Source organism: Thermobia domestica, chromosome 18 (genome assembly GCF_964235325.1).
Source record: "Thermobia domestica chromosome 18, izTheDome1.hap1.1, whole genome shotgun sequence".
Classification (NCBI taxonomy): Eukaryota; Metazoa; Arthropoda; class Insecta; order Zygentoma; family Lepismatidae; genus Thermobia; species Thermobia domestica.
The window spans coordinates 694,844-712,913 of NC_137471.1; the positions used below are offsets into that span (position 1 = coordinate 694,844).

An 18,070-nucleotide genomic window follows, 5' to 3' on the forward strand; every position below is an offset into this window, starting at 1 on the left:
TGTTCAAAATTCTTGACTTCTGAGTCAGTACTGATTGCGAGCATACATAGATTAAAGTTATCACTTTCGGGAAATCGATGTTACATCCTCTCCGCCACGCTGTGAACGTTTCTATGGTATTTTATCAGCAGTTATTTAACGTTGCTACGTTACCTTCCACATAGATTAGATTAAATGACATCTATAAGTATTACATAAACATTATAGTGCCACCTATTCTATCCTCTGAAACAACGACAAAGAATATTACATCACGAAAGTACGACAGTGGTTAAAGGAGCAAATATTTCAGGAAAGATTGATACAGTGTGTTCTCGATTTTTTATACTGAATTTTGATAATATATATACTCGAGTCAAGATTAACAAGTTTTTGAAAGATGCGTTCGTGTGGAATGTCTTTGGTGAAATATGCACTATTCCTGTTTAATTTCGTCATAGTGGTAAGTTCTCTCAATTTCCCCTTCACTGAAAATTAAATAATAATAATCAAAGGAATGAAAATTATTAGAATGTAATGTTACGGCAGAATGTGGGACATAATGACCTTTATTAACCTTTTAACATCTCTCTTTAATTTTGGTCACAGTTGTAGGTTCACTTAATTTTTTCTTCACTGAAAATGAGAAAATGAACAGCAAAAGAAAAAAGATTGAAAAGATATAATGTTTAGTCAAAAAAAAAAAAAAAAAAATAGAAAAAATAATGTGGGACATAATGACCTTTCTTAAGTGGTACATTTGGTTGGTTTTGAAAGATAAGTTTCTTTACAGCATCTAAACTATATGAGATGTGCATATACAAGTTAATTTTAATACCGAACAGTGGGAATCGAACCCAAATCTATCGGTGAGAAGAGTCCGGAGATGGGTGCAAAGATAAGAGTTCATTTCGTTCGCTCGGAAAGAAAGTGGGGTAAAGGGGCATACTTTTACAAATATATATATACAGTAGCGGATCCAGGATATGATCAAGGGAGGGGCTAAACCATAATTTGCCGTTTTATCCAGTGTAAAGTAGAATTTGAAGCCCATTTTATCCAGTGTAAACCTGAGCGTCAACGGAGAACTATAGCCCCTTAGCCCCCCCCCATGGATCCACCCTTGTATATATATATACGCAATGTAACGAAATCGTTAATATTCGAAAGTAATGTCATTTAGGGCAAAAGTAGAAGTTCGTATGCTTTCCTGAATTTTATGTGATTGTTTTGTAATTTGTAGATTTATGTTTAATCTCATTTTTTCAATTAAGACACGGAGTTACCAAAAAATCGATCATTATCACCATAAAAAAAGTCGTACCAATTAGTAATACTGTTATATTTGCGAGATCAATGCTATCAACGGATGCTGTAATAACTTACTTTGTATTGCATTGATATGCTATAAATCTAAAATTAATTTTATTATTTCATGTGCTTTCAGAATACCGTAAAGAATGTGCACTGAGAAAACAGCGTATGTGGCGCACGTAAAAACGTAGGTTATATGCGTAAACACTGTAGTTTTTGAACTTAATGTGCAACCTACGAAACTCACTGCAGAAAAGGTATAACTGAAAAATTATGTTTTATGCCTACTTTCTATACAAGTGTTCCGTATGAAAGAACGAACTGTGTATAGGTAGTCAGATCCCACATACGAGTGGACGTATATAACATTTAGCTGATGTATATAACTTACGTATATGTATGTAATGTACGGAAGACTCCTAACTGTGACACACCCTGCAGCCGAGTGAAGAAACATCTAAGCGGGAAAAGTGCAGTATGTATGTAGTAGGGATGGCGAGAACCGGTTCCTGGTGGAACCGGTTTTCGGGTCTGAAAGGATCCGGTTCCGGAACCGGTTTTTCGGATCCAGGTCTAGAACCGATTCTTCGGATCCAGGTCTAGAACCGATTCTTCGGATCCAGGTCTGGAACCGGATCCAGAACCGGTTCTGAAAACCGGATTTCCAAGAACCGGTTCCTCGTGGAACCGGTTCCGCTGGAACCGAAACTTTATGATCATCCTTACGCTAAACCCGAGCTGCAGGCAGGCTGTGCACAGTATGCTAGATGAAATGGTGGAAACGACAGGCAGGCGCCCAGGCGGCGGCAGCTTGTCTCATTTGGCTAAATAAACTGGGTAATTGGCAAACTTATTGGCTAAACAGGCAAACTGGCCAACTCATTTGGCTAAACACCCACTGGTAGCCCAAATTTTTTTCTGGGGGCACAAGCGCATGGTCCTCTTTGCATTTTTAAAGGTGAACTTTGTGCCTCCTTTACGGGTCTTTGGGGGCTTTCGGATCCAGGTCTGGAACCGGTTCCTAAGATCCGGTTCTGGAACCGGGTTTTCCGATCAAGATCCGGAACCGGTTCTGAAAACTGGATCTCCGAAAACCGGTTCCGCCGGAACCGGAACTTTGTGTCCATCCCTAGTATGTAGCATATGGATAACATATGGTTCGTATAGATATCCATAGTAAACATATGGATGCCGTATATTTGTACCGTTTTCCGGATAACGGATTTTTCTCAATGTGTGTTCTCGCCAGGCGCGCACCTAGAAGTGTTTGCTGGGAGAAGTCGAAAGTAATTGGAGGGGTCCATTACATCTATATAATATCGAAAGTGTCATATTCTGTACTCGAAAGGACGATAAGTAATTGTTAATTATATTTTTTAGAAAAAAAAATGATAGAACTAAATAATGTTTATTAGAAGAGAACAGATGAGGCGTAAAATCAAATCTTTAGTCTACATCATTCATTTCTGTGTTAAACAATTATGGTTCTGCTAAGAAAATCTACAAACGTTAATCGAGTTACGACATTTTGGTGGTCCCGATCCAAGGGGTGCGTCCGTGTTCTCACTCAAAATCTAACGACTAAATACTTCTTTATTATACCATGTAAGTGTAATAAAATGTTCTGTCCGTAGATGTCCCTCTCTACAGGTAGATACAGGAGAAATACAATTAATTAAGATTAAAGATTCTCAAATACGAGTAATGGGAGAGAAACGGGGCAGGTCTTTAAATAATCCACAAACTCGATGTTATCCGACAAACTGACTTTTCCCGGGGTACATATCTGGAAACACGTGTAATTAATGCTGTGTTGCAATTTAACGTACACTTCTGAACATTTCCAATCAGTTACGGGCCAAGGTCCGTCGACCCTAGGAACAGTAGGATCGACGGACCTTGGTTACGGACTGTACGATTTTTGCGTGGTGGCGTGATCTGGCAACAGTTGAGTACTTTGAAGAACATGAAGTCACCAGCAACGAACGACAACCGCGGCGTCTTCGGTAGCGTTATGATTGCAGGATGGTTATGTTGTGATTATGTTGATAGAGCGACACGACTATAATTATTATTGAAGACGAGGACACTGATTTTGTCCAAATAAAAGTTATGCCTGAATTACTACAATTCCTGTTCACAAAATAATTTTGTCATCAATCTCTTGTGACTACTTCAAGTCCTGTCGCACATGTTTTTCTCGATACCAAAAGTTTTTTTCAGAAGTTTGTTCACAGACAGTCTTGAATTCTTAGTTACCTGTCAGAATGTAAACAGTCGAATTCCCCAAACATTTATCGATCATTTTAAACGCCAATCACCAGAATGATTTTGATCTTTCCTTCAGTCAGATTACTTTCGTCTAAGTGGAAAGAAATTGAAAACAAAACAAATAAAATTACTACCCCTATTTAGCAAGACTAGCGATGGCTTTGGATTGATTATTTTAACAAAAGAAACACTGACCCACTTTATTTTAAATTATAATTTGTAACGGTTTCGGATATCTAACATATCCTTCTTCAGACATCGAACATAAATGAAAATACAGATATATATAAAAAATATATATAATAGAATAAAAATATATAACAATTACTATATATATATATATATATATATATATATATATATATATATATATATATATATATATATATATATATATATATATATATATATATATCTTTGTTAAAAGAATTTAAACTTTGTCATAAGAATGACTATATATATATAGTCATTCTTATGACAAAGTTTAAATTCTTTTAACAAAGATATATATATATAGTAATTGTTATATTTTTTTATTCTATTTGTTGAGGCCTTCAGCCAATCCTGTAAAACGACGTTTCCACTTTACATGAATCTTGTAGCTGTCATAAAAAAGACCTCGCTACCCGATCTTTCTATCTACTGTTTAGATTTTACAACTTCTTGTAAGCAAGAAATGTATCACCACCATGCAGCGCTGCAGTCTAGTGGACAAACAATTAACCTCCTCATTAAAAACGTGTATTCTGGCGCATTCCCCTCCCTGTCCCAAAGAATCCGTTGTTTCGGAAGCGGCGAAACTGGTTTTTCCTTTATGTCAGCGGGAGGACGATAGCAGGTAGCAAGCAAGGCGTCCCAGAAAGTTGGACACTGTTCGACTCCTTGCAAGATGGAAAAAAATGTTTTATGACCCTTTCAAGACTATGTGTACACGGTGAAATATGGTAGGGTTCCAAGATTTTTTTTTTTTTAATGACAGCTACAAGTTCTTCCAACGTGGCAACCCATCTCAAGTCTTCCTGTTCTCCTACCGTGTTGCCCCTATTTGATAAACATGACAATGACGACCCGATAGAGCTATCATGTAACTTGTTGTTGTGTGCCGGTCGTAAGTTGACAGTCAACTGATTTTGTTATAATGGACAGGTCATGAACTGACAATGAGTCATTTGTATCGCCATCAACCAGCCGTGAGTCATCAGTGCACCGTTGTGAACTGACAGTAGTCCAATTTTGTCTCCGCAGATCGGTCGTCAAACCAGCAGTAGGTACTGTACGTCTATTTTATCATCAGGAACTCGATGTAAACCGACAGTGAGCCAATTTGGTCGTCGCAGACCAGTCGTCAAGTTGGCAGTCGTCTACTTTATCATAGAAACCACACTGAGAAAAATCCGTTCTCCGGACAACGGTATTTGTACAGGTAGAAATATACGAAATCCTGTTGCTTAGTACAGAAATCACTACGGAGCATACGTTATCCGTATGCTACATAGGCACTACCCTTAGATGTTACATCATGCCGTTGCAGGATATCTAACAGTCTTCCTTATATTATATACATATATGTATGTTACCTTTGTCAGCTATATGTTATATATATGTCCATTTGTATGTGAGATCCTGACCCTCTATATTTTCATACGAAAAGTACGTACAGATGGAACACTTTTACAGAAAATGTTATAAAACAGGCGTTTTCAGTTACACGTTTGCTGTACGTTAAGTCCAAAAACTACAGGATTTACAAATGTAACATACGGTTTTACATACGCCACCCACAATTTTTTTTCTCAGTGCAGTTGTGAACCGACAATAGGCCAACATGATCTTCCAAGTCCAGTCTCAAGCCTATAGCGTTTTATCATCAGCCTGTAAAGAAGTTTCAATGAGCCTACCACAAACGCATTGTGAATCTACCATTAGGCAATTTTATCATTGTGGAGCAGTCGTGAGACGGCCATGGGTCTATTTTATCATCGTAAACCTCTTGTGAGTTGAAAGAGGGTCGATTTTCTGGTTGTGGAAGCAATCCTTAGCTGGCAATGGGTGTTTTATCATCGTGCACCAAGTAGACCGATTATTTCATCGTTAAAAGATAGCGTATTGATGGTGACCCAAGAGGATAGGCAGCTAATTGTTGCATGTATAGAATTTTGAGATACCTTCTATAGTAAGATTTTAAAAAAAGAAGAAGAAAAAGGAAATATAAATTTAAAATGAAATATTTCCTTTTAGTACGTAAACTTTATTAAATATCACCTCTGATGTCGTACTAAGATAAGCTTACTGACAAAACTGAGTAAGTACAAATACAGTATTTTCCTTTAAACGTAGAACAGAAAACGTGATTCAATTGTATGGAATAACCTATCTTTAAACGTACCTGTCTCTTTTATCATGTGAAAGAACCGACAGACGTGCTATATCTATTTCCTTGAAATAATGACACTTGTGATCCTAATTGATTCATTGTTGTTTCTAAGAAAACTTCCGTCATCAAAATAAATAAATCATAAATCAATGATAACGCTAGTACGACTATAAACTGTTAAGTGCGTACTTCCTTTTATACCATGTAGAGTTTATTTCTTCAAAAGATGTGCAGCTTGTAGGGTAAATGTCGGCCATTTAAGGAGATTTTCAACTTTTTTAAACTATAAAAAATTAATATTTTACTAATAACTTGAACTGCATATGGCATTACAAAGAGCAGTTTACATTTTACAATTGTGTAGCTCACATAGGAAATCTTTTATAAATAATTACTCAGGAAAAAGAAAATACCAGAAACCCTAAAAACACCAGCAGTCGGCCTATGAAAACCACAGGTCAGAAATTACTTTAACCAGTATTCAGCCACACTACAGAATTGGCTTTTTTAATGGAATTTTATAGATCAGTTCCCCAGTAGCAAATTAAGGGACAAATATTAAGGAACACTCACAGTTCCTACAGAGAAAAACTACGTGGAAAATATATTGCGACACAGGAAAAAATACTTCTTGTATGATACTTACCATAAACTTAGAAAAATGTGCCTCGACCTAGACTAGCCTATTTAAAACTAATATGTAGGCCTATTTATATTTACATTGATACCGTATTTATACTTAGCTATGACATTAACCCTTTAATATGAAGTTCATTAAGCACATTCAGGACACACAAACACTTGTTCAGCAGCTTCCTCGTACGATAATTCACTGAGGCATGTGCATTTTAAGTGGTACCAGTGATCACAAAAATCACATCCAATATATCTAAGTGTATCGTTCTCAATATCACTTATCAATTCTTCTTCATGGGCCTTAGACGGCTTTCAACAACTTCTTGCATTTCGTCTTTTCAACTACTAGTGCTACTTAGCTTGACAGTCTTTTTCTTTCTGTTTGACTTTTACAAATTTTTCTTTCTTTTTTATTCTCTTCCTTTTTCGTTCTAGACGTTCCTTTCTTTTCTTTTCATTCTTTACCATCTGATAATTTCTCCATTCTTGGGAGGATATTGCACTTTGAACTTTTTCTCTGGGTACGTGTTTGGTAGTTTTGTTTTTGATTGGAGCTAGCCAGAAAAGATGCTGATCAAAGACAAATGATATGGAAGTATTTGACGAAGGTTCTTTTTGAATTTCTTCTGAGATCATATGAAGTTATTTCTGACACTACTGATTGTAGAAACCGAAGCAGACCTTTCACCTTGCGTCGTTTCAGCACAAAATGTCGTAACGGATGTGTCGTTTTCCTGGTTTGAGTTAGAGATAACGTCTATTTCTGATATCGAAGATATATTTGTAGGCTCTAGAAGTTTAATTGCTAAAATGCGGTATGTTCCAGGACTAAGATTATCGAACATTTCACTAGCAAGTATCTTCTGATGTAACCCTGTATGTGTTCATTAGTGTAGAACAAGAAGACTCTTTGGATACAGTAACCTCAACGCACCTGGTTACACAAACATCTGACACTGAGTCTATTCCAGTAGAAGATGTCTTTGGACTGGTTGAAAGAAACGCTGAATCACGCGTTCTTAAACTGTTAGACATATTTTCGTCACGGTCACAGTGAGTTAGAATGTAAATATTTATGATTATTCTGTATTGTTTCGGCAATCAGGCAACTCTAGGAACAGAACCGATAATAATAATAATAATAATAATAATAATAATAATAATAATAATAATAATAATAATAATAATAATAATAATAATAATAATAATAATAGCAGTTAAAGAGCAGTTGCAACCTTGGAATTAAAAACGTGCAGAAACGCGACATTGTGCGTAGTAATTTAAATCATCAAAAATCAATTAGATATAGATATCCCTGATTTCGTCATAGTTACCTTGGATTAAAAGACTATTCTATGATCAGGGTTAAAAAAAATACTCATTACCTGTCCTTTAAATTTTAGAGAAATAATTCGGACCAGCCATAAATCCTTGATCTTTTTTTTCCTCAGTTCCAGGATAATACAAGAATTGAAATGCTTATAATACCAGATTGGTCTGTATCATGCTTGTATGATGCAATTGGTGACTTCATAACAGTTGCTTTTTTCATTAAATCGTTAGAAAAGTCTTCTACGTATTAGTTAAGTGTCTTAGTTGTAGAAATGTGCATTTAAATTGAATGAATGATAAGTGGATGACTACTGGAGTATATGTTTATGTATCCAGTAGTAGTCCGTTGAAAGTAATGGGGAGCTGACCACTGGGAGTCATTTCCAGTGGTCAGCCCCTAATGGCTGACTACCGGGAAACGTTATCAAAAATGCAACCCCCCTACGCAATATCTTGTTTTGTATCAAAAACCACGATTTTTTTTTTAACAAACTACACACATTCATGCATCGAAGAAAGCAATAACTCGTACTATTTTACAATAATACGAGTACTTTAACTTTGAAGTAAAGCTTCTTTATTTTTTATTGACAAAATGCTCACTTTGCTCACTTCTATCAGCAGGCCTCAAATGATAATTTTTCTTTTCCGCCACGAGAAGTCACACCAGGCCAGAACAAATAAGGTTGACTACTGGAGCTCTAATTTAAGTTTTAGTTGACTATTTGTTTGATAACAGGCTACTGCATGCTTATTTTATATGCTTTTTACTAAAAAATGGCTGACTACTGGAGACGGCTGAATTTAGGCATAGCCACCCTATATAGAGGATGCCGCCTTCTACATATGATGGCTAGTGTAATGAATACTCATAAGTCACCGCCCGTGGGAACTTATTGAAAACTCCTCCGATAGCTCAATGACCAACCGGAACCCTCATTTCCAGCATTTGATAGACGCTCGTCAAGTCCACGTGGGGTACTTAGTTGCCACAGTTCCAAACGCTGTCCTTTCAGTCAGGGATTAGAAGATTGCTGTTCAACATATAGACCTATAGTTTCATGTGATCAAAAGTATTCGGACACCTGGCTGAAAATGACTTACAAGTTCGTGGCGCCCTCCATCTCTACTGCTGGAATTAAATATGATGTTTGCCCACCCTTAGCCTTGATAACAGCTTTCACTCTGGCAGTCATACTTTCAATCAGGTGCTGGAAGATTTCTTCGGGAATAGCAACCCATTCTTCACGGAGTGCTGAACTGAGGAGAGAGGTATCGATGTAGGTCAGTGAGGCCTGGCACAAAATCAACGTTCCAAAACATCGCAAAGGTATTCTATAGGATTCAAGTCAGGACTCTGTGCAGGCCAGTCCATCACAGGGCTGTTGTGGTCGTGTAACCACTCCGCCACATGCCATGCAGTATGAACAGGTGCTCGATCGTGTTGAAAGATGCAATCGCCATCCCCGAATTGCTCTTCAACAGTGGGAAGCAAGAAGGTGCTTAAAACATCAATGTAGGCTTGCGCTGTGAGAGTGCCACCCAAAACAACAAGGGGTGAAAGCCCCCTCCAAGAAAAACACGACCACCACCTCCGAATTTTAATATTGGCACTACACACGCTGACAGATGACGTTCACCGGGCATTCACCATACCCACATTCTGCCATCGGATCGTCACATTGTGGACCGTGATTCGTCACTCCATACAACGTTTTTTCACTGTTCAATCGTCCAATGTTTACGCTCCTTACAACAAGCGAAGTGTGGCTTATGAGCAGCCGCTCGACCATGAAATCCAAGTTTTCTCACCTCACGCCTAACTGTCATAATACTTGGATTGGATCCTGATGCAGTTTAAAATTCCTGTGTCTGGATAGATGTCTGCTTTATTACACTTTACGACCTTCTTCAACTGTCGGCGGTCTCTGTCTATCAACAGACGAGGTCGGCCTGTACGCTTTTATGCTGTACGTGTCCCTTCACGTTTCCACTTCACTATCACATCAGACACAGTGGACCTAGGGATGTTTGGGAGTGTGAAAATCTTGCGTACAGACTTCTGACACAAGTAACACCCAATCACCTGATGACGTTCGAAGTCCGTGAGTTCCGCGGAGCTAGGCATGGGCGCGAGACGCGAGAACGCGAGAAGTCTCGTCTCGTCTTGTCTCGCAAACGAGACGAGAACGCGAGACGAGACTTATAATATTTTGCGAGACGAGAACGCGAGACGAGACCTGATATCTTTTGCGAGACGAGAACGCGAGACGAGACTTCAGCAAGTCTCGCGCGAGAAGTCTCGCGAGACTTCTCGCGGTCTCGCATAGTTTGCATTTGTGATATTGATATGGTATTCTTTTGCAAGTACCATCATACATATTGAAGAGAAGATAGTTAATAATGTAAAGATCGAGTTTTGTAATAAACATGGGTGTACCGACAGTAGAGCACCAGCAAAGACAGTGATGGCAAAAAAGCAACGACCAGGAGAGCGTTAGTCAAGAGATCGACGGGTCAAAAGGCGACGCACAAAGAAAGCGACAGCCAGGAGAGCGACGGTCCAAAAGGGCGACGCACAGAGATCGATAAACTATGGATCAAATGCTTGAAACGTGCTCATAATTCAAAATCACTAAAAATGGACAAAAAATTGCTATAATGAGGCTTTTGATCTTGTTAATTATCAATAGGGATGGTACCGAGACCGAGACTATCGAGACGAGACCGAGACCGAGACGGGCTTTTATATACCGAGACGAGACCGAGACCGAGACGGATTTTATATAACCGAGACGAGACCGAGACCGAGACAGGCCTCTATAAATCGAGACGAGACCGAGACGAGACTTAGGTCAGTCTCGAAAGTCTCGGTCTCGTCTCGAATATTGATAAAAATTAAAATTGTCTTTACTCAAAATTTCTTTCGTCGCAGTGTTAGATAATATGGGGACGGTTGACTGATGTACAGTCCTATATTTAGGGGGTGCCTATCAGGCTCAAGCCTCTCCCGAAATAAATTTGTGACCATTTTTTTGCACTGCACGTACAGCACAAATGTTTCTTACCCGTTTCTCAAACCTCTCCCGAAACAAAATCCACTGCTGATGTAACCTTCTCTGTCCATCTCTCTCTCTCTATCTATATCTATCTATCTATCTATCTATCTATCTATATATATATATCAACAACGGGTGGGAGGTGATTCCTGACACCAAGATAAGACAAAAAGTATAGACCAACCTGGGTGCCCAAATGCTTACTTTTGGAATTATAGGCTGCCGGAAACATGAAAAAATGAACTTTAATGGTCCATAGCTCCAATACTATAGGATCTACGGTAGTCGGGTCAAGACTTTACTTAGGAACTATTATGCGACCTATCCAAAAATACGTTTCAGAATCCTGCGGTACTCACGCAACAATTTTCATAGAAGGAGTTTGGCTAAGGGCATATAATTTTAAGTACTCACCAACTACCTCTGTAAAAGCTGTTGCAGAAGTACCGCAAGATAGTGATACATGGATATTTGGATAGGGCACATACTAGTTCTTAGTTGAAGTCTTGACCCGACTACGGTAGATCCCATAGTATTGGAGCTATGCAGTAGCATAGCTAGAATGTTTTTCAAGGGGGCCAATGAAGAGACCACGAACATTTTGAGGGGGGCATCTTCAATGAATGGAAAAACTTGATTCATATACTCACAAAACTTGTAAGGTTGAATCACAAGCTAAAATGTACTGTATAATTTCAAAATCATTGAATATGCATATCTTATTCCATCCATTAGGCCTATCCTATTTAAAAGCACTATTTTTTAAAAACAGAAATATGATAACTACTTCTTTGAAACAAGTCTGCTTATCATATTTATACAGTGGAACATTACTTCTGAAAGTTTAATGGAACTGTAAACAACAAGCTGTTCGCAGAACATGCCGCGACATCCTTTTGTGAGTAAACCTAGTGCTCGTGATTGCTGCCGAACATGAGCAAGGGGTGACGGCGGAGGTTGACTGCTATAATAGAATTGGATATAAGGCGAAGCTCAAGGTTATAGGCAGTAGTCATCTCAAATTTTACCAGCTCGAAAACATTCCTTCTTGCACACATGAGACCAGTTTGCCTGATGGAATGATGGAAGTGAATAAATATCACAAGTTCCAGATTTGTTTTAATACCGCATAATAATATAAGTAGTTATTTATATTATTATGTAGATAAACTGTAATAATAATAATAATAATAATAATAATAATAATAATAATAATAATAATAATAATAATAATAATAATAATAATAATTAGTAGTAGTAGTAGTACTAGTAGTAGTACCAAATTATGTAATGATTACTATGCATTTGTTCTATGTCGCCATAGTCAATGAGAATTAACCACTTACTGTACGAATTGTAATAGGTAATGTACGAACACTTCTTTCGTCCAACGCAAGTGTAATGTTTTACTAAAGTGTATGCTATTTGTAAGTAAGTGTCTCATATTTTAGTATAAATTTTAGCATTAAAGCGAATGAGAATGCCGACTGATTTTGCTTTTCTTTCTGGCTCTTTGTCGAAAACAAAGGAGATAACTACGTCAATAAGATACAAGGGTTAAAAGCAGTGGCGTAGCACACTTTTGCGGGCCCCCCCGCAAAGTATAGAGAAGGGGCCCTAGTTGTAAAGCCGACAGAAGTAAGGTTAAAGTTCTACTTCTTTAAATCTTTATTCATCGCAAGACTTCGGGGCCCCCTATACCTCGGCCCCCCCCCGCACTGCGGGGGTTGCGGGGGCAGCTGCTACGCCACTGGTTAAAAGGTAGTTCAGGTGGTGAGATCAATGCATGCATCCTACAGATTTCGGTGAATTAGATCTTGCTGTACTACGAACATAAACTAGTAGAGCTATTTTACTCGAAACGCAGAGCAGTGGTTCAGTGGTAGAGCGTCCACCTTTGGTCCGATCACAGCTCGCGTCAAGTGAACTTTGTGGTGGACAAACACCACGTGCGTGGGTTTTCTTGGGGTTCTCCCGTTTCCTCTCAGTTTCTTCATTCCACCATTTCATTCATCTCTCGTCGTCACCGTCACCATTAGCCTAGTTGGCATATCCGTGGGACGTAAATCTTGATTTCATTTCATTTCGGAACGCAGACTATTGCAACATACGGTATTCTGCAGTTGGTAACTCTGCTGTGGAGAGATGTTTTGGTAGTAGTTTAACTTGTGGCCACGACTCACTTAGCGTTTGTAAACCTATAGCTATATCACTGTGTTTGGGCACTAGGGGGCCAAGATTTTGAGCAAGTGGGCCTGGCCCCCCTGGCCCTCCCTTGGCTCCGGCATTGGAGCTATCGAACATTAAAATTCATTTTTTTCATGTTTTTGGCAGCGTGTAACTCCGAAAGGAAGCATTTTGTCTTATCTTGGTGTTAGGAATCACCTCCCAATCGTCGATGTTGTTTTATATATATACAGGCGTCAATTGTAATACTGGGTGCAACACCCTTATTTCATGTGGCTACGTACGTCAGTAAGTGAGAGCACCAATTACTCCTGTGAGAACAGTAAGCATCGCTCTCACTTACTGACTATGTCGCCATAGAAATGAGGGTGTTTCACCCAGTATTAAGATTGACACCACTGTCTTGTCAAAGTGTTCCCAACAAAAAGCATATTATCCTCGTTTTCTTCTAAAATCTGGACTTTGGTTTTTTCTTCAGTTTATATGCAATTATTCAAAGACTTACAGTTAGTAATACGCATTGTGTTAATTTTTGGGTTAACTTGTTTTAGTTTAACGTCCCACAGTTATGCTAGGGCGGCTAAATGAGACATGGAACTACTGATTATAGTGGAACCACTTCGGTCGTTCAACTGTACCCACACCGGGAATCGAACTTGGGACCACGCGAATTGTAGTCAAGCGTGCTGCTTACGGCTCTGCTGTAGCCAAGAGTGCTGTAGTCTGCTTACGTCTCTGCGTGACATCATTGAAATTCTATGGTTAATCAGAGCAAAAAATAAACAAAATAAAATAAAAATAAATAAATAGATTTTAATTTTTTTATACTTCACATAAGCTACTGCGAAGAGTAGTACGAAAAGTAAAACAAGATATTTCAAAAAGGAAATAAATTATTGTTCTGTCCTACTTAGATGAGTAACAATAACTCTGTGGGCCTCCAAAGCTGATTTTGTCGCCACCGAGGGGCGACATTTTTCCTAGCGTACAAAGAGATAGATCTGCAGTATTTATGACAAATTATTTAAATTATAGCACTAAATTCTTCAATTTCTTACGTATTATCCTTTCCTTATTTCTCAGAGTAGAAATTTTGTAAGCCTGACTGGGTTTTTCGACGCCCTTATGGGTGAGGACCCCGGGACACTGTCCCAGTTGCTCCTGCCTAGTTACGGCTCTGGATATATGCATAGTAATGCATTACGACCTTACAATCTCGTATAAGAAACAGAATGTACTTAAATTGAGACGCGAACTATGCGAAATATCGGACTTTGAATCTAACTTGTTTGGTGATTCAACCCAAGACCACACATAACAAAGGTGAGTGTCTTAGCTCCCACCACAAGGTTCAGTAAGTCCGTGTTATAAAGTGTAAATTAAATACGTATATATGAAACGCTAATAAAGCATTTGATCAATTAGAAACAAAATATATTGTAGTAATTTACCCTATTTGTTAAGATCATGAATGTTATATTCTGTTTTTAAAATGACAGTCAAAGCAGAATGTATTGGACAATAAATGAGGTATTGTAAAATTTCAATTTCGGTCCGATTTAATACTTTCGTGCTGCTATGTGTTGTGTTATCCGTTAGGAGGTATTGATCAATTCTGATTCAAAGGAAGAAAATAAACTACTGTATAGTACTGGAGTTAATTTAATAGAGTTTAATTGTATAGGCAGTACTGAGGCTATTTGAGACAAAGTCTATTGCTAGAAAGTGAAATATGGGTTACTATTAGGGTTTTATCCCAGATATGATATACCCACAGACATGGGCGGCGATTAGGGGGGCAAAGGGGGGCAGTTGCCACCTCCCCACCTTTTCGAAATTACCCATTAATGTATATAGTTTCATTTGGAAATATAAAGTTTTGTATGTATTATTGGTTCATAGAATAAAAATGGTGCCATAAAATATTTGTCGTTCCATGAGTACTTATTGGTTGTCTTCCCGTGGAATTAAGAAAGCTACAGGAATTGCGTTTGAACTGCTACTAAAAATGGACCAAAAATTAACCTATTGGAGCGCCACAATTAGAGCGTACTTTAATTTCTTCTTGCAAGAGCTCGATATGTTAGTCAGCTGCTCTGGAACTAATTGAGATAACATTTCGCTAGAAAAGAAGTCCTTCACAAGTTATTCTTTAATTGCACAAAAATCAACAGTTCCTAAAATGTATTTTGTTCTTTCTAATAATAAGGAATATTTTGATTTGATTTTTTTCAGTTTAACATTCTGTTTAGCAGCGAAGTTATGGACTTAATTATCAACGTGGAGTTCGAACCACGTGAGCTCCCCCCGGGGAATCGAGCCCGGGTCTCCCACGTCAAAGGCGTGTACGCTAACCGCTTAGCCACGAAGGAGCTCAGTAAGGAATATTAATTTTGCAGTATAATATAGGAGTTTAGGGGTGTACATATACAGTTTTGTATATACAATTCAATTTATTAAATTTAGCATAATTCTAGATTTTAGAATTATTTTGTATAACTGAAATGTGGAGTCACTAAGTATTGCTGAGTTTTGGTATATTCCAATAAAGTGAAAACTGTACTTAATGGCAGCGAACATGTTTCGGGAAGCTGCAAAAGTATTTCTTTAAATGTCGTAGCATATGCTTGTAGTATTCACTGTCATTCTAAGAGTAATAACTATATAATAGCATGGAATTAAAAATAAGTTGTTCATTAATTTCCAGTTTCAATATAACTTTTGCAAAACAAGCCCCATTATTCATTACTATGATTATTTGATTAATATTATCCTTTCTGTTTATTTGTTTTGCAAATTTATTAAATATGCCTCTAATCTGATCACACAATTTTCCACACAGATATTCATGAGCAAGGAATCAAATCCCTTCTTCCACCTTCGTTGTTTAAGAGTACAAAGGGCTAGTGTCTACTTGCGTTTCTCTTGTCAATTTACTTAATAAAATATGAAATACGATATACGGTATTTTAACTGAAAAAGATAGTATCCTATTAGTTATACAACCTTTCGCCAAACAAAGTGTTACAAGCAACCAGGAAAACTAACATTGATATCAAATATTCAGATCATGTCTTGCCCCCCCCCACTTTTAACGTCCAACCGCCGCCACTGCCCACAGATGATTGAACCTGGAACACACGCATGGAAAGCATTAGCGCTAGCAAATTAGCTATGAAGAGGTACAGCGTACCATAATAGTCAAGAATGAAGGCAAAAAATAAGAAGCGGAAACGACAGACTGTACGATAATAATATTTTCACAATTTTAATTTCACACTATTTATTTCGAGACTTTCGAGACTTTCGAGACGAGACCGAGATTTGGTCCTCGAGACCGAGACCGAGATCGAGACAAGCATCTATTGACCGAGACGAGACCGAGACCGAGACGGTGATTTTTGACTCGAGACGAGACCGAGACCGAGACAGCTATTTATCAACCGAGACGAGACCGACACTGTACAGAGTCTCGTCTCGTCTCGTCTCGATACCATCCCTAATTATCAATTTGACATCAAATAAAAAAATGGAGGACCAATTTTGGAAAAAGTAAAATTGGTGAACTGGACTTGGTACATTGGTGCATTTGACTTTGTTGATTACAAACTTACTAATTTGACATTAAAATTTTAAAATTCAAAATGGCGGATCCATATAGCGGACTGCGTCTGAAAAAGTTCGAGATTCGAGAGGGAAAGATACTTTGTCTACTTCAACAGCTAGGACAGAGTCAATCTACCGGTCATTTATTAATTAAAATATAACTTAATGAAGTCATTTTAATTTTTCAGTTAAACAATTGTTCTTCTCCCCCTTATTTATTAGCTCAGCATCCGTTCTCTATGCACTATATACTTTATACCACTAGCACTAATAGGAATTAGAAACACAAAAGATGATTTTTTTTCTATAGAAAGTACAGATGATACTTATTATTCTCTCAAAATTACGTTCCCTTTGACACAGTAGTAGTCCCCCCCGTTGGCCCGAATTGACCTTGAACTCATTTTCGTGACGTCATAGGTCAAAGGTCAATGACCTTGGCCCGGGGTCAATGACCTAGGGGTACCTAGGACCACCCCCTCTAAATTTTGGCAGGGGTACCTTGGCCCACCCCCTAAATTTTGGCAGGGGTACATAGGACCACCCCCCTTAAATTTTGGAAATTGCCAAATTTAAAAATTGGGTGTGGTAGCCTAGGACCATAGTATGTACCTCTATCCGTAATGGGTGTCTATGTCGTTCCCTTTTATGGGTAAAAAATTGCCAAAAATTTAAATTTCGGGGGTTTTTGACCTAATTTATCCCCTTGGATGAGGTGTTATTACCCTATATGGTTATATGGGCGTATACAGTGGTCCATTACCTTTCATAAGACATGGGTATATTAATGCACCCCTTGAAAAATTTGGGAGGGGTACCTTGGCCCACCCCTTAAATTTTGGAAATTGCCCAATTTAAACATTGGGTATTATAGTACAGGACCCTAATATGTATTATGATAAATTTGGGTGGTCCACCTCGTTCCCTTCTAGGGGTACACAATTGCCAAAATATAAACGTAAGCAATACGTTGTACCACGTGTTTGGTTTCGACCTAAGTTATCCCTTTGATGAGGTGTTATTACCCTATATAGTTATATGGGCGTATACAGGGGTCCATTACCTTTCATAAGACATGGGTATATTAATGCACCCCTTTAAAAATTTGGGAGGGGTACCTTGGCCCACCCCTTCATTTTTAGAAATTGCCCAATTTAAACATTTGGTATTATAGTATAGGACGCTAATATGGATCACTATAAATTTGGGTGGTCCACCTCGTTCCCTTTTAGGGGTACAAAATTGCCAAAATATAAACGTAAGCAATACGTTATACCACGTGTTTTGTTTCGACCTAAGTTATCCCTTTGAT

The 18,070-nt window shown here is 38.1% G+C and overlaps 1 protein-coding gene across 1 annotated transcript in view; it reads left to right on the forward strand.

The window, feature by feature from the left end:
• The first annotated feature begins 229 nt into the window (after window positions 1-229).
• Window positions 230-18,070, forward strand: part of LOC145676130 (23 kDa integral membrane protein-like) — a 67,659-nt gene continuing 49,818 nt past the window's right edge. Inside the window, exon 1 of the mRNA XM_081747033.1 lies at window positions 230-442. Within this exon, the coding sequence (XP_081603159.1) occupies window positions 380-442 (63 nt within the window). The 5' untranslated portion in view covers window positions 230-379. The remainder of the gene's footprint in view (window positions 443-18,070) is intronic.